At 46.6% G+C, this 27,605-nt stretch overlaps 1 protein-coding gene across 1 annotated transcript in view; it reads right to left on the bottom strand.

The window, feature by feature from the left end:
* The window catches only part of SLC12A8 (solute carrier family 12 member 8), a 113,369-nt gene extending 108,438 nt beyond the window's left edge, over positions 1–4,931 (bottom strand). The window contains 2 exon segments of the mRNA XM_065875847.1: positions 4,472–4,618; positions 4,854–4,931. Of these exon segments, the coding sequence (XP_065731919.1) occupies positions 4,472–4,618; positions 4,854–4,931 (225 nt within the window).
* Positions 4,932–27,605: the final 22,674 nt, after the last annotated feature.

Genomic DNA, 27,605 nt, shown 5'->3' with positions numbered 1-27,605 from the left:
GAAGCCCCTCCTGGTCTCTCCCCTCTCCACCTCCCCAGGCCCCCTCATCCCTCTGCCGACAGCCCTCCCCCAGACGCACGCGGCGCCCCAGCGTGAAGTCACGTGCCCCCTTGCCCCCCCCCCCCCCACACCCATGCGGATCCCCTGCCTGGAACGCCTTTCTGCCCGTTCCTCTTCCTTGGCAGGTTCACTCCAACGCATCCCTCAAGACAGGGGTTAGACTTTCCTCCTGCAGGAAGCCGTCCCTGGGAGCGTTCCTCTGGCTCCAGGAGTACCCAGGACTTAGTGCTTACCACAGCACTTATCACACTGAGTCTTGTTCCAAAGCCCGTCTTTACCTCTGGGCTGCCAAGAGAGCAGGATTAGGTTTGGGGTTTTTTCCTTGCTTTCCCCATTTCTCTTTCATTTGTGTGCACAGCACTCCTGCCGCCCATACTGCATCTATTCTCTTCTCGCACTTCTGACATTTAAAAATGCTTATCACCTGCAAGTTATTTGAACGTTTAGAAGTTCACTGCATTGAAAAATTGGTTTATTTATATGAAAGACCTTTTATAAATGAGTAGCGAAGCATGGGGAGGGGGGAGAAAAAGGGGTAAATATTTTATTTCTATTTTGACATCTACTGATATTTAGATGGAGGCTGGAGAATGAAGTGGGATTATTGTATTTGTTAATCTGTTGGGTTTTCAGCTGAGAGTAATGTCATACCAAGCAAAATTATGATTCTGTTGATAGAGAAGGGGAAAAACTGGATCTAAAGTTCGCCACGGTAGACTATATGGTACCTAAAGAATTAGGTTATATTCAGTTATGCTTTATTCAGTTACTTATTTTGCTGTTTTTATATTTTTAATGAACTTATATAATTACTATTTTCTTCCTTTGTTCGTGCTTTTAAATTGTCTACATGGGATAATTTTTAAAAGTCTGTACCAGTCTTCAGTTTTCATACCAAAATTGCCACTTTAACGTTTTCCAAATTATAAATATGCTGCCAAATTATTCTTTAGGATTAATATTTTCTATTTAAAAATGACTTGGGCATGACCTCTACTTATTTTAATTTTATGCTATCCTCTAGAAGCTCTACCTTATTTTTGGCATTTCACATTTACCTTTCTTTCCATGTTCAAGTATGATTTTTCAGGTAAAACTAATGTCAGAATTGAAAAGGAGAGATCATTTTAGGACAAAAGGATGTATTTGTGTGGTAGCAGCCTCAAAGATGGTCCCAGTGGTCCCCACCTCCTGGCATTCATGCCCTTGTGTAATCTGCTCCCCTTGAGCGGGGGCTGGATGGAGTGACTCACTTTTAATGAGCAGAGCCCCGCAGACGTGATGGGATGTCACTTTTGAGATGAGCGTATGAGAAGACCGTGGCTTTCATCTTGGGCACCTGCTCCCTCCCTCTCTCTTAGGTTGCTGGCCCTGGGGGAAGCCAGCTGCAGTTACTGAGGCAACCCTATGAAGAGGCCCACGTGACAAAGCCTGACAACAACCTCACAAGTGATCCTGGAAACAGACCCTCTGCCAGCGGGGCCTCCCGGTGAGGGTGCAGCCCTGACTGACAGCTTGGCTGCAACCCCATGAGAAACCCTGAGCCAGAGGCACCCAGCTAAGTTGCTCCTGGATCCCTGAACCACAGTAATGACAAGATAACACATATTTGTTGCTTTAAGCCGCGAAGTGTTGGGATAATTTGTTGTACAGCAATAAATAATTAACACAAGTTGTACTTCACTTTGGGGATGGGACTGACACTTCTGGATAGCCATTTCTCAAAAAAGCCACCCAGCGAGAGAGTTAAGAGGAGGCCCTAAGATTTAAGAATAGAAATAGAGAGCGCTTACCCCTCTCTCCTTCTACCGTTCCACAAGCAGCCCCTGCATGAGGCAGAGCCCAGGGGCCTAGGCTGTCAGTGCCAGGCCTTCCTCTGCCACAGCAGTCAGGTTGCTGGGCCTCCCCTGGACACAGGCTGGAGAGGTGCTGGGCAGTGAGGTGGCGTCTGGGAAGGGGAAAAATCGGAGGTTGATCCCAGAAGCCTGAGAATGGCTGCCAGGACAAGGCATCTGAGCTGGAGGATTTGTGTTTTTGGAAGTGGGGGCCCCTGTAAGTTTGGGAGGAGTATGAGAGACACCCACACCAGAGAGGTTGCTAACCTTGCTCTAAGCTTTCCACACATTAATAAAGAAAACTTTCAGACCCATCCTGGCTATGGCTAAGGCTGAACCCTGAGCTAAGGGCCTGGATACGGAGTAGAGCAAGAGCTGAGGAAGGCGTGGCCTCAACCAGGCCTCCTAAGAGGACTAAGAACCCCATACACCCCACAACAGTGAAGCTTCATCCCCTGGAATTTGCAGATGTGATGGTTAACTTTATGTGCCAACTTGGCTAGATTATGGTGACCAGTTGTTTAGTCAAACACTAGTCTAGAAGTTGCTGTAAATGTATTTTTAGGATGGGATTAACATGTACAATCAGTTGACTTCTTTTTTTTCTTTTATCTTTTGGCCACGCCACGTGGCATGGGGGATCTTAGTTCCCTGACCAGGGATGGAACCCGCGGCCCCTGCATTGGAAGCGTGGAGTCTTAACCGCTGGACTGCCAGGGAAGTCCCCCAATCAGCTGACTTTAAGTAAAGGAAATTACCCTCCATAATGTGGGTGGTTCTCATGCAATCAGTTGAAGGCCTGAAAAGCAAAGACTGAGGCTTCCCGAAGAAGAAGGAATTTGGTCTCCAGAGTGCAACACAGTAGTTCTGCCTGATTTTCTAGGTTTTGGACTCAAAAAACTGCCACATCTATTCCTACCTGCATCTCACCTATCCTACAGATTTGGGACTTGCCAGCCCCCAAAATCATAGAGCCAATTTCTTACCATAAACACATACCCCTCTCTCTCTCTGCCTCCATGAGATGATAGAAAATATATACAGCCGTCCCTAGGTATTCACAGGGGATTAACTCCGGGACTGGTCTTGGATACCAAAATCTGCGGATGCTCAAGTCCCATCGTCAGCTCTTCCTATCTGCAGTTTCCCTTCCACGGATTCAACCAACCGTGGCCCGTGCAGTACTGTGTTATTTATTGAAAAAAACCTGAGCATACGTGGACCGTGCAGTTCAAATCCATGTTGTTCAAGGGCCAACTTGGTCTCTGCACCTGGCTCCTGGCACAGAGCTCCTGAAACCTTGTCATTTCTTAAGTGACAAGAGCACTAGAAGCATCTCTTGTGCTAACATTTGTCTTTGACCCCATCCCTGACACGGGGCTCCTAAAACCCTTGTAAATTCCTAAGCGATTAAAAACACAAGGAGCATCTTTTGTTCTAACGACGTCGCTGTCAGTGGGCTGCTGGATGGGGGCTGGTCACCAGAAAGACCAAGCCGCGATTAGAAGCTTGGAGTTTTCACCAGCACCACCCCCAACACACATATACACGCTTCTCTAGAGAGGGGAGAGGGGCTAGAAATGGAGTTAATAATTGATCATGTGTGATGAAGCTGCTATAAAAATCCCCAAAGAATGGGGTTGGAAAGCTTCCAGGTGGGTGAACATAGCCACATACCAGGAGAGTGATGCCCCCCAACTCCACGGGGACAGAAGTTCCTGCTCTCGGGACCTTTGCAGACCTTGCCCTAGGTATCTCTTCATCTGTCTTGATCATAATCCTTTAATAAGCTAATAAACATAAATAAGTGTTTCTCTGCTGCTCTAGCAAATTAATGGAATCTGGGGGGGCGTGGGTCGTGGGAACGGGGGGGTTGTGAGAACCCCGGATGCACAGCCTCGGTCAGAAGCATAGGTGACAACCTGGACTTGTGATTGGCAGCTGAAGTGGGTGGGGGCAGCTTTATGGGATGGAGCCCTTAACCTGTGGGATCTGATGCTCTCTCCAGGTAGTGTCAGAATTGAGTTACATTGTAGGACACTCAGCTGGTGCCACAGAATTGCTTGCTGTGGGGAGAAATCTGGTAACCAGCAGTGTCAAGTGAAGTGTTCCGTGTGAAAGTAAGGAGAAAGGCATGGAGGAGAACCGTAGGTTTTTACAATTTCTTCTCCCTCCCCTCCCCCTCCCCCTCCCCCTCTCCAGGCAGGGCATCAGGTGAGTTAAAGAACACCGGGAAAGCTGGAGAGGGTCACAAACTGGAGGCAAACTTGCCATCAGCCTGCTCTCTCTGACCCACCTCTAGTCCCACCCACAGTGTGCCCTGACTTCCGTGCTCATATTCCTGTAGGTAAATCCATGGTGAGGCTTCCACAGGAACCTCTGTCTGCGGCCCAGGTTCTCAGGATTCTCATTTAAAAAGCAATACTAGCTACTCCAGGTACTTGATCTTGTTCTGTGCTTCCAGAGCATCAGTGCTTCAGGAATCTGTTGACTACACTGTGGAATACCCAAGGGTGACAGAGCTTTCCATGCCCCAGGCCCACAGGAGGCTCCACGGCCACCAGCTCATCACTCACCACCAGCCAGCCAGTCCTCAAGAAAAGGACAACCCCAAAAGTGTTGATCATGCGGGACGTGAACACACCATCCCAGGTCCCGAACAGCACTGGTTCCCATATGAACAGCTGGATCTTCCACCAGGGCTGGGGCTGGGCCAGAGCCTCCTGAAAACAGGGCACACAGGAGTCAGCTCAGCAGCAGTGGGGAGGGCTGGAGCGGGGAGGGAATGGAGGTGGGTGCTGGGAGAACTCAGCTTTAAAGCTCTCCTGTTGGGCCATGCCCTGCAGGGCTGTGTGCGTAGCAATTCCTGCGCCATTCACAGCCCAGACGAGCTGTTCAGCAAACTCGGTTCCCTTTCCTTCCGGCCACTCGGGAGACTGCATTTCCCAGTCTCTTTACAGGCGGTGTGGCCACGTGACTGAGTTCCAGCCACTGGGATGCGGGTGAGCGCGGGATGCTGGGCTCCAGCTCTGACATCGGTCAGGAGCTCCGGGTGACGCCATCCTCCCTTTCAGTCTCTCCCTTCCTGGTGGGAAGAGGAGCTTCCAGCAGTTACTAATCTTTGGAGAACCTTCCTTTACTTACCTTTTTCTCCTCTGGCCCTTCTAACACTTCTGTAATGAATTCTATGTATTAAATTCCCTCTGTTGAAAAAATCTAGGGCAGTTTCTGTGTTCCTGACTGAACACTGGCTGGTACGGTGATCCCTAAGTGCCCTTCCATCCCATACCCCAGGATCCCAAGGCATCATTTGGCAGTCGTCTAGAATCACAGGCTAACAAGTGGTGAAACAGATGCTTTCCTCATTTTTCCAATTCAAAAATAACAAAGGCACTTACAGTACACTCATACAGAAACTCTTCACTAAAAAGACTAAACCTTATGGAAATACTGAAAACGATCTTAAACAAAATCAGTAGCCACTCATACGATGAACTGTACCTGCACAGGTCGAGTAATTAACCTAAATTCAGACATCACTGGACTCTTCCAATGGCCTCAAACTACTGCAGCAGTGATGAAATGATTCTCACCTGGGGGTGGGGAAGGGAGGCACCCAACTAAGGCCCACTGTGTGCACTAAGTCTAACTGGTGCGCGTATGTGATCTATAACCTCAGGGAGATGGCAGAGAAGTCAAGGGACAGGGGACATCTAAGGTCCAGAGTCAGGGGCAGAGGCCCTGAACAGCTGAGAACAATGGGTGCGCTCATGATCTAGGACCAAGGCCAGAGGCCAACTATGCTCAGTCAAAACGAAAGGAGAGGATCCCAGCTTCCCCCCTTGTATCGTACACCTACAGATGAAAAAAGGGCCTCAAGAAATCATCAGGGCCATCAGTGAAGCCACGCAGGACAGATGGGCCGGGGGGCTCCTGACACCAGCTGAAACGCCTTTCATCTCTGTATATCTCTGTGCATGTCTTTTGCAAACCACTAATGAGGAATCTCCTGAAAGTCAATAAACATGAGAACAGTGATCTTGGCTAAGAGCAAAGACCCTGCCAACCTATGCTTATTTTTGAACAAATGGTACCAAGGGACTTTGTGGTAAGTAAGATTGTTTTCTAGGATCCTAATCTCAAAACTCAGGACCTGGCCCAACTTCCCGCCTCTGCTTGTGTTCGCTTCCTACCATGGCTTGTTACAGGCCTACTATTTATTAGAAACAGTCATAACAATAGCAACTATCCGCAACAAAGAGTAATAATTTAGGGAGTGCTTTCAGCTTCCACATCAATTCCCCACTTTGATGCTCAGGTCACCCCGGGAGCGAGGCAGGGAGAGGGCCCCTGTCTACAGCCAGCCGAGGAAAGCGAGCCCTGGAGAAGAGACACAACCAGCCTAGGTCCACAGTTGGGGTTTGAATTCCCCAACCCAGACTGTAAAACCTGCACCACAGGTCACAGGCCCTTTTCTCTCCTAAATGTCAATGTTTCAGGTGCAATTTCTAACATCCTGGATTTCGCTTAATTGTGAGTACCTCTGCTTTACCCTTAAAATTCCTGTTGTGATTTTAGAAACTGTATTCCTCTGTCATCACAGCCTTCATATTTCCCCTGTAAAACCTGCTTTGTTTATTTGTTTATTTACCTAATGGGGGTATGAAAAGCTTTTCACTCCCTGGATCTCACTGGACTAAATCAGCCTTAAAGGTGCTTCACAGATGAATGAAGTCGAAACTTTAGGAGACTCTTTACCCTGAGAATAAAGGTGTAAGTGAAGGTATACATGGTTTGAAATGGGTTTGGTGCCCAAGTCATGACAGTTTATTTCAGGACATTTAGAGGAGTGCGCATATCTTTTCTTGCCAAGTGACACAAGAACACAACTAAGTCTCCCCAAACCCTGCTCATCTGATACTGGCAAGAAACACCTAAGTTTGACCCAAGGTTGGGGCCCTGATGTTTTGAGAGAGAGAGAGAGAGACATAAGCCAATGAGAGAAAAGGAAGAAGGAACAAAAGCACCAAAAAGGGGAGCTAGGATGAGATGGAGAACCCTAGAATAAAATGACAAATAGATACTCGGGAGACCCCAAGGGACAATTCCCAGCCCCCCCGCAGACATGCTGCCGCCAACATCAATACAGGACGCCAGCCCAGGGCCCATGCTAGTCACCTCTCCCTGGCCCACCACACCCTCCAGCCTCCCCACTTTCAGGACGCCCTCAGCCTTCTGCACTGCTCCAGGGTTGGCCTTGTGGAGAGTACCGGCCTGACAGGCAGCTCAAACCAGCTCCCTTGCATAGTAACTACCATCGGACCGGCTCAATTCTGACACCAGTGCCAGTGGGGGGCAGTTTCTCCTACACCAAGCAATTCTCTGACACCAGTGGGTGTCCCATAGTTCAAGACAACTCCGACACTGCCCGCCCAGAGACAGTGCCATCCCACAGTCAAGGGCTCAGTCCTATCAGACTGCCCCTCAGATGCCAATCCCAAGTCCACGTTGTCACTATGCTTCTGACCCACGGGCTACTGATCAGAGGTTCCCACCACCCCCGTCTTGGGTTCAGTTAATTCGCTAGAGCGGCTCACAGAACTCAGACAAACATTTTACTTACTAGATTACCAGCTTGTTATGAAAGGATATGACTCAGAAGCCACTAGATGAGGGGGTTTAGGGAAAGGTTTGAGGTCCATGCCCTCTCCCAGCGCAGCACTCTCCCACCATCTCCACGTGGTCACCAACCCAGAAGCTCTCCAAACCCTCTTTTTTGGGTTTTTCTGGAGGCTTCATCACATAGGCATGACTGATTAAATCACTGGTCATTGGTGACTGATTTAACCTCCAGCTCCTTTCCCCTACCCTGAAAGTTCCAACCCTCCAATCACAGGGCTGGTTCCTCTGTAACCAGCCTCCATCCTAGGTGATTCTAAAAGTCACCTCACTAATATAAACCCAGTGGTGGCTGAAGGCATTTGTTATGAATATCAAGACACCTTATCACTCTTATCACTTAGGAAATTCCAAGGGTTTTATGAGCTCTGTGCCAAATATCTATTTATTATAAATCACAGTATCACAACTGGCTACTCCCCAACCCTACTCTCTGTCTGTCCGGCCAGCTCTCTCCGATCCCCTTCAGCTCTTGCGCAGATAGGCTGCGGGCAGAGCCATGTCTGCAGCATAAGCAGACATCCAATAGGAGGACAGAATATCAGCTTCTCCCCGCCACTCAAGGGACCGCATGCCAAACCCCCTCCTTTATGGGAGGGTAAGGAAGCTCATCTCGTCTCATATATGCCCTCCCACAAAGGCCGTGGCTCACAGACTCTCCCTTTGTGCCTCTCCCTAGTCATTTCTGTTGCCCAGGGAGAGGGAGGTGGAATAGCTGGGGTGACAGGGGGTGATAGTTGGGCTAGTTCTGGGCTATCTTGTGCTTGGTACCAACTGTTGATAACTCTCTTAGAACCTCATTGTCTTCAGATTTGGGCCCCAGTCATCAACTCCAAAATAACAAGAGTCTCATTCAACACTCTACGACACAGACATGACAGGTTGCGGGGAAAGGCAGGTGGCAGTAGGATGTGTGCCGTGCCCAGTATGGAGGCTACTGGGAAGCAGGGGTGGAAACTAAGAAAGAAGAGACAGAAAAGTGAGGGGCAAAGCAATCCCTCAGAAAGGGGGCCACAAACATCCTCAAGGGGCAGGTTCCTCTCTTTCCTGAGGACCCTCAGGTTGGCAGGGACAACTTGGCAGGTTCCAGGGCACAGAGACTTGGAGTCTGGCCACAGGTGATTGCACCTGTGCGCTGCTCGTTGCTAGGGCTTTCCTTTCCAACCTCCCAGAACAAGGAGCCAGGCCCTCTAAGCCAGGACTGCACCCCACACTGGAGACACCACGGCCACCTGGTGGGTGTTTTAGTTCAGAGGTAGAAGTCTTTCTCCCATGAGAATCTTCACACTCGAGCAGGGCATCTAGAAAGACAGGGAAATCACACCTGAAATGTGTCCAGAGTGGGAAACACGTGACTTCCTGCATCCAGCAAGTGGAGCCGAGTAAGACAGAGAAAAGCTCTGCTACAGGCAATGATGCGAGCTCTCACCCAGGAGCCTCTTGTCTCAAACAGCCACCGCCCTCCCACAGGCCACCCTCCAGGCCTTACTGAACACATCTGAAATGTGAGAAAACACCTATTCTCTCTCCTGGCAGCTGGAGGAAAGGAGACTGGTAAGAAACTCTGCTTCTGCCCACTTGGGTCAGGAGCGGATCAGAGCAAGACATAGCCTGCCCCTTCCTCCCAAAGACTGGTTCTACCCTGGAGCACGCACACATGCTCCCGCAGCTTGCTTTCTGAAAGCTAATTATTTCATTATTACTCGCACATCAGAGGATATCCCAAGCTGCTGCTGAACTGTGGCGCGCTGAGCAGCGTGGGTGCCGCGTCCCTTTCCTCTGGCTCTGAACAGGCGCCACAAGCTGCAGCTGGGCGGGGGGCAGCAGGGCTCCACGGGCCAGCAGCCGCCTGCGGTGCCCGCATCCGGTGCAAGTAGCTACACACCTGCCTCGAGGCGGGCTGCGCAGGTCAGATGAGGTGATCATCGTGAAAGTTTTCCTGGTTAGAGCGTGAAGCACATCAGGCAGTTTTAAGTGGGGGTGAGGATTTCTTCAGGAAAGTTGGGAGGAAAGGGAAGAAGAGAGGTCTTACTGACTGTGCATCTTCTATCTGCCCTGGTACCTCATCCTCATGTTTCAGGTGAATCCTTGCTCTACAGTTCAGCCTGAAATCTGCCTCTCTCCAACCCCTGCCCAGTCCCAGCGCTGGGGCAGCTGGCCCTTCTGTATTGTACTAGGAGTTCGAGAATGGGTGTCCGATGAGCGCTCTGCTACCCTGACTGAAGCTGGTAATGGGAACTGCTCCGCAGGACCCACATGGAGTGGTCGAAGCCTGATTTCCCTGGATTCGAATCTGGGCAGCACGCTTGGTCAGCACTGATTTAGGCACTCCTAGAAACGTGAGATCTTCGTGGCTGTGCGGATCTCTTCTGCACAGAACAGGTGCAAAAGCCAGTGTCTCCGTAACAGTAGTTCCCGGTGCTTGACCTGTGGCTCTTCCATCGTGTGCATCCCGGTCCAAGGCCAGGAATCTCCCAAGGCACAACCTGGTCAAGCAACCACACAGGCCCAGGAGTGGCAAGACCCGCGGACGCTGTGACAGCGTTGATGTTGGTGGGGCCCCTGCCCGAGCTCTGCCTCTCAGAGCTATACAGCAGCTCATTCCCCACAGAGCGGCCACCTCTGTGGTCAGAATGAAGAACCCAAAGACACAATGCTCTGGGCACCTGACAGCACCCCGCAGATCTAAATTCCCACAGCAGCGATGCCATGGCCACCTAAACAAGAGCTTCCCCTTCCCTTCCCAGCCTCCTTGGCAAAAGGACAGAGCCCTCCTGCGAGACTCAGGCTGCCACTAGACAGTCTACCTCAGTTTAACATCAGGAAGAGAAACACAGACCCCAATGCCCTCCCCCAGTAACAGGCAAACCAGCTAAAACTCAACTGCAATCGATTTATTTTTCTAGGTGCTTCAGTGGATCAGACAATACTATACCCATTTGAGGATGCTTATGTACTAAGTACTTTTGACGTTTGGAATCACATCAATGTTTTATATACTCAAAATTAAACAAAATCAAATCAAATCGACAGGATGAGAGAGAAAAATTAAAACAGAATGCAAAGAGAAACAAATTAACCTAACTATAATTCTAATGAATAATATAACCACACCGAAGGTGGAAAAAACTGAGCAGAGTTAACTTTTTTTTTTTTTTTTTTTTTGCGGTACACGGGCCTCTCACCGTTGTGGCCTCTCCCGTTGCGGAGCACAGGCTCCGGACACGCAGGCTCAGCGGCCATGGCTCACAGGCCCAGCCGGTCTGTGGCATGTGGGATCTTCCCAGACCGGGGCATGAACCCGTGATCCCTGCATCAGCAGGCGGACTCTCAACCACTGCGCCACCAGGGAAGCCCCAGAGTTAACTTTTGAACATAGTGCTTTGACTATGTGCTCTCAGTCTAAAGACAAATAACTAACTACAAACTAATAGAAATTCTAGATAGAAAGTTTGTTTTTTACAGGGGTAGGAGTTACCACTCCTGAATCTACTTTCCATGAATTGCAGGACTAAGCAAATAAGTAAATATACCGACTGGGAGTCAAGTTTCTCACTGTTGGAGAAGGCAGTTAAAATTAAGAAAAGAGGAAAGAAGAATGAACCCTAGTGTGATAAATTAGAATTAGAGGTATCAGTTTGAATTTATAGTTTTTAATATATATAGACATATCTATACATATCTATATATCTATATCTATAAATATGTATCTGTCTACTTAAAGGGTCTGTAAGTCAAGACACCCCAGTAGCAATGAACATACCTAGCACCCAGATCTTGGTCTCTAAATACCATTTCTCACTTTAAGGAGCCAGAGCTCTTTGGAGAAATAGCTGATTCAGGGCTGGGGCAGAAAAAGTACAAAATAAGCCTACAATATTTTGTGCCAGAAAGTAAGGAAGGGCTCCTAAAAATGATGAGGATGTGTCATAAGGACATAGAAGCCAGACTGAAGGGGCACCCACTAGCCAAATCTGGAACAAGTTGAACATCAAAATCAGTAATAATCGCAATAGAATACACATGGAAAAAATAAGAATCTGAGTCCATACAGATATAAGCAAATGAATAAATTAAAGAGGAAGGAGGGAAAATTCTTCTTTATAGAAGACCAAGTAATATATGTAGAAGAAATGATGATGTTAGAAAATCACCATTCTGCAACCATCACAGTAATAACTGAGTCTGCCAAGAATCATCAATGTTTGCTAAAGCTAATGGGTAGAAAACTGATGAGGAACTGGATATTTCCATAGTCTCAAAGTATCCCCAACAAATTATTTATTAGTTACAAAGGGAAAATTAGTAACTTTAGAGTGGATTAACCTAGTGGGCACCACCTTAAATAAGTAACCAAAGTTAACATTACCAATAATGGGACAAGTGGAAACCCTGTACCTCCCTCCTGATATGATGCCTGGAAAAGAACACAATATCATTCTACGGGTTCCTGCCAAAAATGCAAAACCTGAATCTAATCATGAGAGTTCATGTCCCAAACTCAGAAATATTCTACAAAAAAAACTAGCCTGTGTTTTGCAAAAAAATGTCAAGATCACGAAAGACAAAGAAAGGCTAAGGAACCATTCCAGATTAAATGAGACTAGAGAGGTGTGATGACTAAATGCACTGCGTGATGCTGGATTGGCTCCCAGTCCGGGAGAAAAAGCTACAGGATATAAGTGAGATAACCAGCGAAAGTGGACTGTGAAACTGTGGATTAGATAATAGGATTTATCAATGTTAAATGTCTTGATTTTTTTTTTTTTTTTTTTTTTTTTTTTTTTAGTATTCCATAGTCCAGCCATCCAGGCATGGACTATGGTTATTTTATTTTATTTTATTTGACCACACCAAGCGGCTTATGGGATCTTAGTTCCCTGACAAGGGGTTGAACCCAGGCCCTTGACCATGAAAGTGTGGAGTCCTACCCACTGGACCAGGGAGTTCCCTAAGGGTCTTGATCTTGATAAATATAATGTGGTTAGGTAAAAGAAAAGTCCTTCTCAGGAAACAGACCATGAAGTATTTATGGATAAGGGGACATGATGTCTACAAATTAGTTCCAAATGGTTCAGGAGAAATATATATGTAATCGAATATAATAGGTATTAAAATATATATTATATATATGGAATAGAAATATATGTATATATATATAGAGCACACAAATAATAAAGCAAAAGGACAAAATGTTAATAACTGGTAAATCTGAGTCAAGAGTATATGGCGGTCTGTACTGCTGCGACTTTCTACAAGTGTGAAATGTTATCAAAATTTCAAAAGTTTAAAAATAAATAAATAGTAAAGGCAATTTTTATTTTTTAAAAGAAGCCCAGACATATTTAAAGAACAGCTTGTTCACTCTTGTACCTCTAGTGCCTAACACGGAACAGGTACTTACTAAATGTGTTAGTTAAATGAATGAATGAATGAATACAAAGTGCTTTAGAGAGTGACATTAGACACCTCTTTTAAGATAGCAGAATATGCACTTTCCTACCTTCCAAATTACCATGACAATGACAGAAAAGATGTGTTGTTTTTTTTTAAAAGTATGAAACTATAGTTATAACTAGAAAGGGAAAAAACCAAGTGCTACTAGCAGATCAGACATTTGGAGAGATTCCTGCAGATGGGCTTGGAGGCACAAAACAAAAGCAAGTGATAGAGCAGCCCAGGGCAGCCAAGAGAAGAGCTGCCTTCCAAGGCACCTGAGAAGTTCCAAGTTCAGAGCCAGCAAATGCTAGGAGAAGACATAGGCCACAGCAATCATTGGGCATAACATTATCTTGGAGGCTTTGTCATGTAGATGGAAGTAACATATATAGCATAAAAGACTGGAGGGCAGGGTTGGTAAACGCGCCTATGTGATTGTCAAGTTCCTGCCTTTTACATTGAAGTGGTACAATATTAACTCTAAACAAACTGAAAATTCTTAAATGTATATTTTTCTTTTTTTTTTTCTCTTTTCTTTTTCCCTTTTTTGCGGTATGTGGGCCTCTCACTGTTGTGGCCTCTCCCATTGCAGAGCACAGGCTCCGGATGTGCAGGCTCAGCGGCCATGGCTCACGGGCCCAGCCGCTCTGCGGCATGTGGGATCTTCCCGGACCGGGGCACGAACCCGTGTCCCCTGCATCGGCAGGCGGACTCTCAACCACTGCACCACCAGGGAAGCCCTAAATGTATATTTAATCTCTAGAGCAGCCATTCTCAAACTTTTTGATCTCCAGACCCCTTTACATTCTTAAAAATTACTGAGGATCCCAAAGAGCTTTTGTTTATGCGTGCTACAACTATCAGTATTCACCATATTAGAAACTTAAAGGGAGATATTTTCAAATACTTATTAATCATTTAAACATAATAATAATAAACCCATTATCTGTTAAAATAAGTAACATGTTTGCATGAAAAATAACTACTTTCCCAAACAAAAATATTCAGTGAAAAGAGATGCCTTGTTATACATTCTGCAAATCATTTTAATGTCTGGCTTGATAGAATACAGCTGGATTCCCATATCAACTTCTGCATCCAATCTGTTGTAAAATGTTGTTTTTTAAATACATGAAAACAATTTGGCCTTCCGTACTTCTATAGTTAGAAAAGGAAAGAGTAATTTACTACCACTATTCCATATATGAAAAAAATTCCTGTCACCCAAAAGATAAGAGAATTATACTCAGAAAAAGGTGACATGGGATATAAGAAACAGCAGTAGCTGCATATGAACCAGAAGAATTAAAGGGAACTTGAAAAAAATTAAGACTCTATAGCTCAGAAGCAGCAAAGCCTTAACAACTTATGCTTGTGTTTTCTTCTCCATGAGTCTAATAACATCACTTGGTTATTCAGTTAAACACACACATATACATCTTACTATTGTAAATTTATAGTACTATTTATAGGTGTAAAATTTTTATAACCAACTATAACAAACATGGAAATACTCATTACAATTACAGAAAAATATATAAATTTTATAAACCTTGACAATGTAAAAATAATAATCCAACTAACAAAAAATTCAAAATGAAATGAGAGAAAGGAAGAGAAGGATGAGGAAATGAGAGAAATGAGAGAAGGAAGAGTAAATGTGCCAATGTCCTCTTTTTTCATATCAGGAAGCAATAAGTAAACTGATAATAAATTGATAACTTAGTCTAGAAATTGAGGTATAAATAAGTTATTTAAAGTTATAATGATAACCACTAGGGAAAATGAAACCCGGAAACCAGAAACCATTAGTGACTGTCTCTGGGGAATGGTGGTGAAGGAACAAAGGAAGAAGGCTTTTAATTTTATATAATTCTCTCGTTTAAAAAAAATTTTTTACTGCATGCATGTAGTACGTGTATAATAAAAATAGTAATATCTTTTATTTGAAGAAAAATTTACCACTTTATTAGAAGTATTTGAAAAATAAAATGCTGACTTCAAGTTAGTAATTTATTTACAACTCAACTTCATTTTATGCAGCGGATGGATGTGATTTGAATCACATTTTAAATGTACTGGAAATATAGTCTACTTAAAAGTAGTGAAGTCTCTGGTAAAATTAATGTCTGTCCCTAACATTTGTGTATCTTTTTTAAAAATTAGAATTTGCCTTCGCTTTGCGTTGTTGCTGTTTTTTGGTTTTGGGGTTTGTTCATATGTTGGGTTTGTTTGGGGTTTTTTTACTGATAATTGCCTAAAATAAAAAGGGAAAGCTACTCAAAATGAGTCACAGCTTTCTGTTTTAAGTTCTATAAATACTGGGATTCACTTTACAGCAAACTTATCACCTGGACCAGACATAACTTTTTTTTTTTTTTTTTTTTTTTTTTGCAGTACGTGGGCCTCTCACTGTTGTGGCCTCCTCCACTGCGGAACACAGGCTCCGGACGCGCAGGCCCAGCGGCCATGGCACACGGGCTCAGCCACTCCACGGCATGTGGGATCTTCCCGGACCGGGGCACGAACCCGTGTCCCCTGCATCGGCAGACGGACTCCCAACCACTGCACCACCAGGGAAGCCCCAGACATAACTATTTTTGGCTAAATGAGGGTCACTAGGCTACCATGGCCTCAAATTCATCAGTGAGCACCTAAATCCTGTAACTGCTGACAGAGACTGTGGATGTGATTTACAAGCTATCTGCAGATTGGGAAAAGAACATCACAGAATTTTTTACACAGATCAGTGGTTTTTACTTCACTATCTTTTTCTCTTTCATTATACCTATTCATGTAAAGAAGAAAACACTCACACATCAAAACAAAAACAAAAGGAATGTACCCTTCTTTTGAGAAGTGGTAATGACAACAATATCCTACTAGATAGGCATTCAAGCCAGAATAGGTACTACCTCTGGAGACTGCTCATGCCAAGCTATTCTGAAGCACACCACTATCACTACAACCACTAGTCTTTTGATGACGTTATTAAACTCAGAAGGAAAGAAAACAAATTTTAAGAATCAGATTACATTACTACTTGATAATGATTAATGAGCAAAAAGAGATACTGAATTACACTCAATAAAGTAGGTATATTTCTTTAAATCTTACTACACTTATTTGACATTGTTCTATGAATACACATCTATGTAGTATTTAAACTGTTATCCTGAAGAGATATATTTTGGTCAGAGAAAGAATAAAATGAATGGAAAAATAAGCTAAAATTCAGTTATCCACTCCTATATGAAGCCAGGTTGTTCAACCAGGCCAGACCAGAGTCTAAGCACCACCTAGTGGCCTCTGACTCAAATTACAAGAAAAGTACTGCAGAGACATTAACACAGCATCTAAGATTCTCCTTGCAACCCCAAACTATTAAAAAATGGCAAGGACTGCATTTTTTCTATATCTGACCATGGATGAAATGTACCCTAAGGCAGTAAGAAATTTTTAAGTCATCTAGTCCATTCATTCATAGCTAGGCAGAATGTATTAATCATGCTTTTTCCTTTCTATATCTTATGACATTATGACTCTTAAAAATCTTGCAGGACTTCCCTGGTGGTGCAGTGGTTAAGAATCCGCCAGCCAATGCAGGGGACACAGTTTCAAGTCCTGGTCTGGGAAGATCCCACATGCCGTGGAGCAACTAAGCCCGCGCACCACAACTACTGAGCCTGCACTCTAGAGCCCACGAGCCACAACTACTGAGCCCGTGTGCCACAACTACTGAAGCCCGAGCCCCTAGAGCCCATGCCCCACAGCAAGAGAAGCCACCACTATGAGAAGCCCGTGCACCTCAACGAAGTGTAGTCCCTGCTTGCCACAACTAGAGAAAGCCTGCGCACAGCAACGAAGACCCAAACAGCCAAAAATAAATAAATAAAATAAAGTTTTAAAAATTAAAAAAAAGAATCCACCTGCCAATGCAAGGTACATGGGTTTGAGCCCTCGTCTGGGAAGATACCACATGCCGTGGAGAAACTAAGCCCGTGCACCACAACTACTGAGCCAGCGTACCACAAATGCTGAAGCCTGCGCGCCTAGAGCCCATGCTCCGCAACAAGAGAAGCCACCGCAATGAGAAGCCCACGCACCACAATGAAGAGTAGCCCCCGCTCTCTGCAACTAGATAAAGCCTGCATGCAGCAACAAAGACCCAACGCAGCCAAAAATATTAATCAATCAATCAATCTTACGGATCAGGGAAGAGATGAACCTTCCCAGGGCTAACCAGTTCTTATAGATAGGAAACAGCTGGCGAGGAGCATGTCTCTCGTATGCAAACTTACCAATTCTGAGTATATTCCCCAAGCCACCCCCTTTATCTAATTCTCACACAACGAGCCAGTATTTCTCCTGCCCTAAATCATCCCCAGGCCAGGTGCTAGGAAACTAGAGACCATCTCTATAGCCAAAGCCCACCAGAACTATTCAAACCAGCCAGTCCTAAGCTGTTCACTCTGCCCTGCCCTGCCCACCAAAAGTACAACAAAGGCTCTGGCCCAGGCTTTCGCTTCATTCCTGCTTTTGTCTCCTGACCAGAACCTGACACTTCCCCTGTGGCCCTGCATGGCATTCCTCCTTCTCTTGGGAAATGTAAGCAATAATTCTTCTTTCAATGGCACTGATCTCTCTGTGTCCTCACTCAATCACCTCCACAAATGAAGCTCCTGTGGGTACAAGTGAGACAATCCCACCTAATTCATTGCAGTGAAGAATCACTTTCATTCTAGTTTCTAGGGAACCTTCATCCAGAAAATGTCTCCATTCCACTTTTTACAAATATGAAGCATTTTCAGAGCACTGCCATTTTCAGGGTTGACCTCCTAGGCTAAGTGATACACAGGGCTGCAAAGTGGAAAGGGGTGAAGATAACAGAGAAAGAGCAGGAAAGGGCGACAGAGCCCACATGAAAGCTGCAGACTTATCTCAACCCCGAGAGTGGTTTCTGCGCTTTCTTCTCTCCCAGGTTCCAGCACCATAGCCTCTTTTCTTCTGTCACCTCACATAGGTGGTTCTGTCCGGGTACCACTGGTCTTTCACAGTGAAGCTAATAGCTTAAGTCTCCAACACCCTTCACTTGCATTAAGTCCCTCCCAAAGATTACACCTAATTTTGTATTTGTAATTTGTATCCTTTTTACTAAAGAGAATCGCTAAAAACTTTACAAGCTTCATGCCCTATAGAAGCTGGGAGGGTGATAGGGGTCACGGCTCCAGGAATCCCAGATGTGAGCCCTTCTCTTCCACCCAACCACCCTGGACCCCAGTTTCCCTATCTGTACAAGAGGTGCTAACGACAGTCTTGTCCTAGGTTCCCTTTTCTTTTCTCCTCAGATGCATTCATTTCTCTATATTCTAACAAGGCAATAAGCTGTTACCTAGCATATGGCTGCCAAGGCTTGCTTTGCATATTGGCTTTTTAAAGATGCTAAAACGGGCCTGAAAAACGCATAGCAAAAATATAAGTCAGTTCGTCACTGTACACTGGCTAATAAGGGCACAGAAAACAAGAGCAAAGCTTGTGCGATGAAGCCTGACACCAATGCTCAAAATTATAACCTAAAGACTGACTGCATTAAGATCAACCAGAGCCATATTATGGGGTCAGGGGGTCATGGGCTTGGTTCCCACCAGGGTCTGCCACTCTTCGTATGTACCTTTGGGCAAGTCATTAAACATCTCTAGGCTTCTCTTCTGACAAGCTAAGCAAGGGGCCTGGACCAGAGGATCTCTTTTTTCTTTTGAGTTTGAGAGTTATTCGCTGCAATAATTTGTACCCCCTCTGTCTCTTAACATGTTCGCTTCCTTCTGCCTCTCTTGCTGATACCACTCAGCCTCACAACTCGACCAGACTCTCTTTCTTTCCCTTGCCACGCTGAGCTAACCTAGGTTAAGCCACTGAACTGAGGAGGGGAAGACAGGGAAAGAGCAAAGGAGAGCACAGAGAAGGGAAAGGTAAGGCAGCGAGTCTGGCGGAGCGGAGTCCTGGTGCAGGGTCAGAGGCGGCTGGCACCCTGGCTCAAACGTGGACCAGATGCCACAGCTGGGTCTGCATCAGGCTTGTTTCTAGGGTGACTAGCTCAGGCCAGCCAGAAACTATCCCACAGACTTCCTAGAAGAGGGTCCTCACAGACCCACTCCTGCTGGAGCTCAAGTCTCCAACCAGATAAAGAAGAAAGAATATGAGTTGCACTAGCTAATCTGAGGCTTTGGGTGACCCATTCTCGGGCCACAGCATGACACTGCTTCCCTTTAACTTTTTCTGGAGACTGTCCAACCCTAAGAGAAGGGAAATAGCACATCAGATTAGTGGGAGGCATCCCTTATTCCATCGTAATTAAGAGGTTTCAGTTTTAATATCTGCAGCACTAGCTGGAGATCCAGGCAAGAACAGGCACTCAATAAATACCTGGTACACTGACCTGACTTTTCCCCATTTCCCACACTAAGAGCGCTGGATCCTGCTGGACTTCAGACCTCGCACAGATGTCTACTTTCCATCTCTCCCTGTCTCCAGCTACCTGCTTTCTCCTGCCAGCTGCATCTTCCCGACACATCGTGTCTGTCACAGTCCTCTCTGTCCAGCGACTGAGGGAGACGCGCATGGAATTGAAGGTCATCAGCCTTCCATTCACCTCCCTCTGGCACCAGCTGCTCCTTGGCTTTCCAGCCCCGTGTTTCACAAACAGCCTACTCGACTGGGTTTCAGTGTGAAACCTGCTTCATCCAATCACTGAACATGCACTGCGTTTAGTGCTCACAATGGGGCAGGCACTGGGCCAGATCCTTCTGCATATGGCATAAGAACCCTGAAAATCAGGTCCGCTCACCCCGTCTCGCAGTTGTAGAAGCAGACTGCAAGCCCAAGAGTAACTTGCCCAAGGGCCCAGCACATCTAGTGGCACAGTCAGAATTCGGAACCCAGGTTTCCAGGTTCAAGTCCACCACCCAACCACACTGCACATCAATGAAGTGCCTGGGGACAGAGGCTCCCGGAACAAGACTCGTACGTCCACAGTTCAACAGGCCCGCAAATACACACACACACACATACACATTCCCAAACCACTCCAGACCCAGCTAGGCCTAGAAAGCACCCCATCTTCCTCAATGGACTGCCCACCCCACATTGTCCATAGTGTCTTGCACAATGTACCACACTCTGGTTCTGGCCGGGGGAATCACTCCGGACTTGGGACTCCTGCCTTAGGTGTTTTACCTGACCTTGCTGTGCTGAGTCAGGCGTTCACGTGCCAACTGAACCCCCTGATCATCCATATCGCTACCTCGTGGACCAAACACAGACTCCCCGCATCAGTTTTATCATTAGCCAACATTTACAGGCTGCTTCCTACGAACTGAGTGCTATACTAAACATTTACATGAATTATCTCTGTTAATCTTCATAATTCTCTAAGGTACTTTCTACTACTGTAGTCGTTTCATAGGTGAGAATACGAAGGCTTAGCCAGGTGAAGTAACTTGCCCAGAGTCACAAAGGGTTAGAGCCAGTACTTGAACCCAGGCAGCACCATCAACTCTCAGATCTACAGCCTCTTCTCACTTGGTCTCCTTGACCAACACACACACACACACACACACACACACACACACACACACACACACACAGCTACTCCATCTGGTCCTGAGATGAGTAAAGCCAAACCAAGAATCCATTCATTGGGCTTCCCTGGTGGCGCAGTGGTTGAGAGTCCGCCTGCCGATGCAGGGGATACGGGTTCGTGCCCCGGTCCGGGAAGATCCCACATGCCGCAGAGCAGCTGGGCCCGTGAGCCACGGCCGCTGAGCCTGCGCGTCCGGAGCCTGTGCTCCTCCACGGGAGAGGCCACAACAGTGAGAGGCCCGCGTACCGCAAAAAAAAAAAAAAAAAGAATCCATTCATTCACCCCTCCACCTAACTCACAAGCATCCCCACTCTTGCCAAATCTCCTGAGAGCTACTTTCCAGTCACAGTGATCAAGAGCAGAGCAGACCTGAACTGAAGGGTTTAGGGTAACACCCGCCCCTCCACTCCCAGCCTGTCTTCCCACTGGGCACCGTGGACTTCAGGCCTCAAAGCTCTTAGCAGAATTCCTGCCTTCCAGACCTGGAGTAAAGGGAGAAAAAGCTCATGGGAAACTTCTAGAGGGCCAGACACTTCAAACATATCAGCCATCCAGCCTGCTCTCTGTTCCCATACAGGCTTTGCTCGGGCCACTGGGGCAGGAGGCATAAAGCAGAAAGGATTAAAACCCGGACCTTGGCAACAACTATGCCTGGGTTCAAAGTACCCCCATTTTTCATCTGTCAACCAAAATCATCATATCTACTTCAGAATGCTGTTGTGAAGACAATGCATAGTAAATGTTCAGCCCATAATAAGTTGGTAGTTATTATCATTTTCTTACCCTTTCAGCCTCAGGGATGTGCTTCCCAACTTTACCACTGATACTTCAAGATGTAATACAAACAGCAGCTCCCCCAATCCCTAACCAGGTGAATTCCGTTAAGTAGAGCCAGCACTGATTGAGCATCTTCCATATGCTGAGCACTAATGGCAGGGACTGAGGACACAAAAATGAATAAGACATGCCCCTGAACTTCAGGAGTTCACAGCCTCAAGGAAGACAGGAAAGAAACAGCTGACTTCAATGCCACACCGCAAGTGCAGTGACAGGGCATGCTGCCAGAGGGAGCAGGGGAAGCCAGGCAGATCACAGGGGACTGTGGGGGCCAGGGCAAGGAGTCAGAACTGAATTCTAAAGGCAGTGAGAAGCCACTGAAAAGCTTTAAGCAGAGGAGGCAAATGCACAGACTTATGCTTTAAAAAGGGATCACTTTAGAAGAGATGTGAGGAAAGAAGTTAGGAAGGTATGAACAATTCAATTAAGAAGTAATACCTTGGACAAGACAGTGCAAGGGAGACAAAGGGATAGATTTCAAAGATGTCTAGATAATGAACAGCAAAGGCCATGACATTTAACACTGTCTAATCCCTCAATGTTCAGAGATTGAGGGAGAGGGAGATGGAGAGGAAGGTGACGCATAGGCCTTTACATCCATCGTTTTAAAAATCAACTCTCGGGACTTCCCTGGCTGTCCAGTGGTTAAGACTCCGCGCTTCCACTGCAGGGGGCATGGGTTCGATTCCTGGTCAGGGAACTAAGATCCTACGTGCCGCACGGTGTGGCCAAAATAAATAAATAAAAGTTTTTAAAATAAAAATCAACTGTCTCTTAAGGCACTCATAGCAATTTAGCCTGCACTAACATTTACTGACCACTTGACTGCCAGACACTGCCTTAGGTACCTGGAGGGTTCCAGTGGCAAATCAGCTGAGAGAGAAGTATCAGCAAAGACCAGCATAGGGAAAAGACACAAGCACAGAGCCCGGGGAATGGTGACCTTCGTCTAGAAGGTGGGGTAAAAGGAGTAAGATGCAGGGGACCAGGCTTGAAACTCAGGCTGGGTCAGACTGTGCAGGGCCTAGCCTAAGGAGTTTGAACTCTGAGTGGTGGACACGGGGAGCCATTGAAGGTTTTAAACAGAAAGAGGATCACAGCTGAGCCTTAACAGATTCCTCTCACAGAGATGAAACAAGCGCTCTCTTTTTGGAATCCCTGGAGACAAGGGCCTCACGTTTTCCATCTGGTAACCCTTTTCATGCCTAACACAGTACCCATTATTTAGGAAGTAGTCCACAAATACACGTTAGGGCCATAAACACTCACGTACAGTCTTGCAAACCCAAAGAAAACGCATTGCCAGTATGATGCGAGACTGGTCAAGCTAAATAAATTTTTTAAATAAAGTAAATAAATCAAGGTTCTCTAAGGGTCCTTGACCACATTCAAAACTTGGCCACCGGCCTTTTCATTCAGGAGCAAACAGCTCTGGGCAAGAGTTCTGAAATATCTCTGAGGAGCTATTCCGGACCTCTAGTCACCCGTTTCTAAGCAGACTGAATACTTCAGGGGCTGGATATATAAGGAGCTCAATACAGGATGGAGGATACAGCTCTGAGCCTGCCAGGGCGAAGGGGAGCAGTACCTTTTGCTAAGCATTTGCCACTTGCCAGCCACCATGCTGCATTTTTCGTGTGTACCCGTGTACATGAAGAGGGGGTAACTAGCCAGTTTGGATTCCCCCACCAACCCTGAACCCCATCTGCCTCACTAGCCTCTGCCCTTTGGCTCAGGCCTCCTGGGTGTTGGACCTTGCTCTCTTGCTACTGTGTGAGGCTATGAGTTGATTCTCTCTCCTTCTGGGGGGGCTCATTCCCCCCTGTTATAATGCCAGAAAACCCTCCTACCCCTCTCTATAAAGATGAGAGAAATCCAAGGGACAGTAAAAACCTCATGGTTGAGTGATCGTTACAGAGCAAAGACCCTGGGTGCAAGTAGCCTCCTGATAAATGCCTAAGTATGGTTGGTTGGTTTGTTTTTAAGGGGCAGCCACTTCAATTCCATACCTGCATTGAATGTTTACTAAAGCTAATGATCAGCAGGGAGAGGATAAAGAAAGAAAAAACAAAACCTGCAGATATCACAGAACCCAGAAATCTATTTGGCTTCAGCATATATGAGTTTTTCAGAAATAGAATTACCTTCTTACATTGGTTTGATTCAGTATTAACAGGAGTTCATATTATCTGAGTCCTCACTCTGTTCATGGAAAACCTCCGTGGGTGGGACGGGGTGGGAAGAGGAGTGTCCAGGATTCAAAATCCACTACAAATACCAAAGAAGATTTTTTGCGCACAGATGGTTAGGAATTGGCTGTAACGTTTTCTCGATTAAGCTGGCATACCAAAATAAACTTCTGAGATCATTACTTTTAAAATAGTGCACTGTGATGTTTCCATTCAGCTTCCTGCCTGGTGACCTTTGCTCATGACCCCCACACCGCCCAGGCCTACCTGCTGGGCTGCGTCATGGAAGAGTTCCTGCACTTGAGACATCTGGGCCATTCTCCGGAAATGGGGGTCCTGGTAGTCTGGGTGGGGAGACCCCTCTGGAAGGTAAACAGGATTCTGGGTCAGGCTGGAGGCTCCTCCTTCCCTGGATCCTTATGGCCCATCCTTCCTCTATACCAGATAAGGCCCTGGCTGAGGGAGGGACCTTGTTCTGCCTCATCTGGAAACACCTCCTTCCCTCTTTGGTACCCAGATAGATCCCACTCATTCTTCAGAGCCTCCCGGTGCTCAAATGTTGCTGTTCTTTGAAAGCCACAGCTGCCTGCAGCTCTCTGTTTCTCCCTGAGCTCCTTCAATACGGGGGTCAGAACCAACTGCCCAGCTGCCCAGCCCTTGAGGACAGTTTTACACTCCTCTCCATCCTTGTGAACCCCTTTGTCCAGGGCAAGGGCACCATCGGCTCACTAGGACCAGCTGCAGGTGGTGAAAGACTTACCGAGACCCGCTCCGGAGCCGCAGCACCGACCCTTCGCGTCTGAGTCAGCGCTGGGACCCGCGTCCCTCAGGCACCCCTACTTACGGGAACCCCATACAGCGCAGCGCACGCCCCCTCCAGCCTCGGCCCCGCCCTTACCGAGTTCTCAGGAACCCCTGGGGTCGGCGGGAGGCTCGTGTGCCAGTGGCCGTGTGTAGACGCGCCAGGGGACAGCGAGGGGGTCTACCTGAGCAGGCGGGCAAAGGTGACCCAAGCCGGCCCCCTGACTACAGGACAGAGCTCCCCGGGGAGAGGAGCCGCCCCGAGACCACCCTACACACTGCCCACCCACCAGCCGCGCGGCGTCCGCCCTCGCCGGTTCCCGGGACGCCCGCTCCTAGCGCTGGGCCCGCCCAGTCCCCGCCCCGCCGCCACGTGGCTAACCAGGTGTGCGCGGCGCGGGTCCCAGCTGTCTCGCTGACGAGGCATGCCGCCCGGGCTCGAGCACCTGGGCCACGACTCTCGGGTCCAGGTGGAGAAGGACGGGGCTGCAGACACTTCCCCTCCCCAAGGGTGGTGCCTGCGCACCCGCCGCCGCCCAGGAGGGCTCCCAGAAGAAGGGAACAGCAATCTTAACACGGGTGGGGAGGGACTGGGCGGGGGGGGGGGGGGGTGAGGGTGCGGGGGTGGACTAGGGGGAGGGTCCGCATGCTCTCAAACGTAACAGCCACTGCCTCCACCGCCTAGACAGCTCGCTCACCGCACCCCCGCTGAGGTGCCCAGCCCTGGGATTAGGGGGACAGGACGCGAGCCTACTCACTGCAGTTGCTTCTAAGGACCTGCGCGTTACACAGCACGCAGGAGTGAGAAAGGCTGGGGAGCGGGGGAGCCCGCGGCTCCCACTGGTCCGCAGACCCCTGGACAGGTGCAGAAGCGTCTGAACAAGAGACCGTGACTGCGCTCCGGGGTAGCCAAAGTGCAGCGGCCACGCGACCAGGTGACCCTCAGACTCGCAGGAAGTGGAATTCTTTTGCCAAGAAAGTGGCCTCGGGCATGCTGAGGTGTGGGGAGGAATTACCCTCGTCACCTTCAGCAATTCCCAGAACCGGCTTGGAGGGGCGGGAGTGAAGTAAGGTTTCCAGGGTCCCCGGCTTGCAGGGATAAAAAGAAATTAACATACAGAGAGATTAAATTATCGCTATTTCCAATCTGGCATATTTCCTAAGCCTGAAATAACTTGCTAGGCCTCCATCTGGGCTTCTGAGAAACAGAAGGGCAGCTGGGAGTACTTCCCACGCCCACATGAGCCTTTGTGTGAAAATCCCTAAAAATAGAGGTTGTTCTTTTAAAAACAAAAGGGAAGGCAAAGCCATGGGAACAGTGACAGAGCCCCAACCTCTCCTGCTCCAGAAAAGGGTTTTTTGTTTTTTGTGGGGTTTTTGGTGTGGAAATATATATAACATAAAATGTGCCATTTAAACCATTTTTAAGTGTACAATTCAGTAGCGTTATTTATATTCACCATTTGGTGCAGCCATAACTGCTCTTTCCAAAACTTTTTCATCACCCCAAACTGAGGCTCTGTACCCCTAAGCAATAAGTCCCCGCACACCCCTCTACTCCCATACAGTGGTAACCTCTAATCTATTTTCTGTCTCTATAAATTTGCTTCTTCAAGCCTATTTCACATAAGTGAAATAGGACAGTATTTGTCCTTCTTAAGTCTGGCTTATTTCACTTAGCATCATGTCCTCAAAGTTCATCCATGTTGTGGCATGTGTCAAAACTTCATTCCCAGCAAAGAAGTTTTTAATAACCCATCTCTGTAAGAGGAAAGAACCCCAGGATAAATTACAGATTAGCCACCTGTGAACAAAGCATGGCTAGGTGGGCATATTACTGGAATCCACTACGTGTCCATGTATTACATCTGTACAGAGAGTAGTAGTGCCATCTTTATTATTCACTTTGGGGTCACACATGACACTTTGTTTTTTTGCCTCAAGCTGGTTTCCAGTTTGCCATCACCTTCTGATGAGCCTCTTTCAAAGTGTCAATGTGAACTCTGAAGAATCCACATTCCATTCCATATCAGCCCGAGCTAAAAACATTAAAAAAGGAAATCAACCCCTCTGTTCATACCCACCTACTTCCTGTCACTCATCATTTTCTAAACAAATGAAAAGTTCCCTTTGAAACTTACAAGCATCTTCTACACCTAAGAACAAATGTTTGTTTCTTTGCTTCATGTTAAGCTAGAGAAGCCTGGCCATTTGCAAAGAAAAAAGTTTACCCTGCTTAATGTAGATGTATAAAAATGATACTAACTGTAAACAAACAAAAAACCACTCTTATTGTATCAAAAAATAGCATACTGCATAACCTTTGAACAGAACAATTCCATTTTTAAGATACTACCCTACATGACCTAGTACAAAGATGTTCACTGCATCATTACTTTGTAATAGTTTTTTAAAATTGTAACATCCTAACTGTCTACTAATAGAAGACTGATTACATAAGTTATGGTACAGCCGTACTATGACAACCAGCACTAGAAAGAATTAGGTGTTTTTATATGTACTAACATGAAACTTTGTTCATCACATAATAATGAGTAAAAACAGCATGTTGTAGAATAATGTTCTTTTTTAAAAAGTGCATATATGTATATAGTTTGTATGGAAAAATACACATCAATTTGTTAATAGTGGGGAGGGGGATTGAGATAGTGAGTAAAATGGGAGAGGAAATCTAGTTTAATGTACAAATTCTGGATTTTTATTGAATTTTTCTTCTTACAATGAGCACATGTTATTTTAGGAATCCAAAAAAAAATGAGTAAGAAAATTAAGACAAGCAATGTAGGGCAGATTGCACTTTCCAAAGATAACTGCACTAACATATTCCATCCCATATGCTCTTCTTGCAATACGACATTGACATTCCTTCAAAAAGAGATGGGAGTCTATGTTCCCTCCCCTTGAGCCAGAACGCATCTTTGTGAGTGCCTCAACCAATAGGAGAAATGGAAGAAATGACACTGTTTGACTTCCTAGGTTAGGTCATAAAGGCAGTGGGGAGTCCATCTGGCTTCCTTGCTCTCGGAGCACTTACCCTTGGAATTCAGCCACCATGTTGTGAGGAAGCCCAGGCCACATGGGGAAGCCACATGTTCCACCAGTAGC

The sequence above is a fragment of the Phocoena phocoena genome, chromosome 4, assembly GCF_963924675.1.
Source record: "Phocoena phocoena chromosome 4, mPhoPho1.1, whole genome shotgun sequence".
NCBI classification, from domain to species: domain Eukaryota; kingdom Metazoa; phylum Chordata; class Mammalia; order Artiodactyla; family Phocoenidae; genus Phocoena; species Phocoena phocoena.
This window is presented reverse-complemented; position numbering and strand designations above follow the sequence as displayed.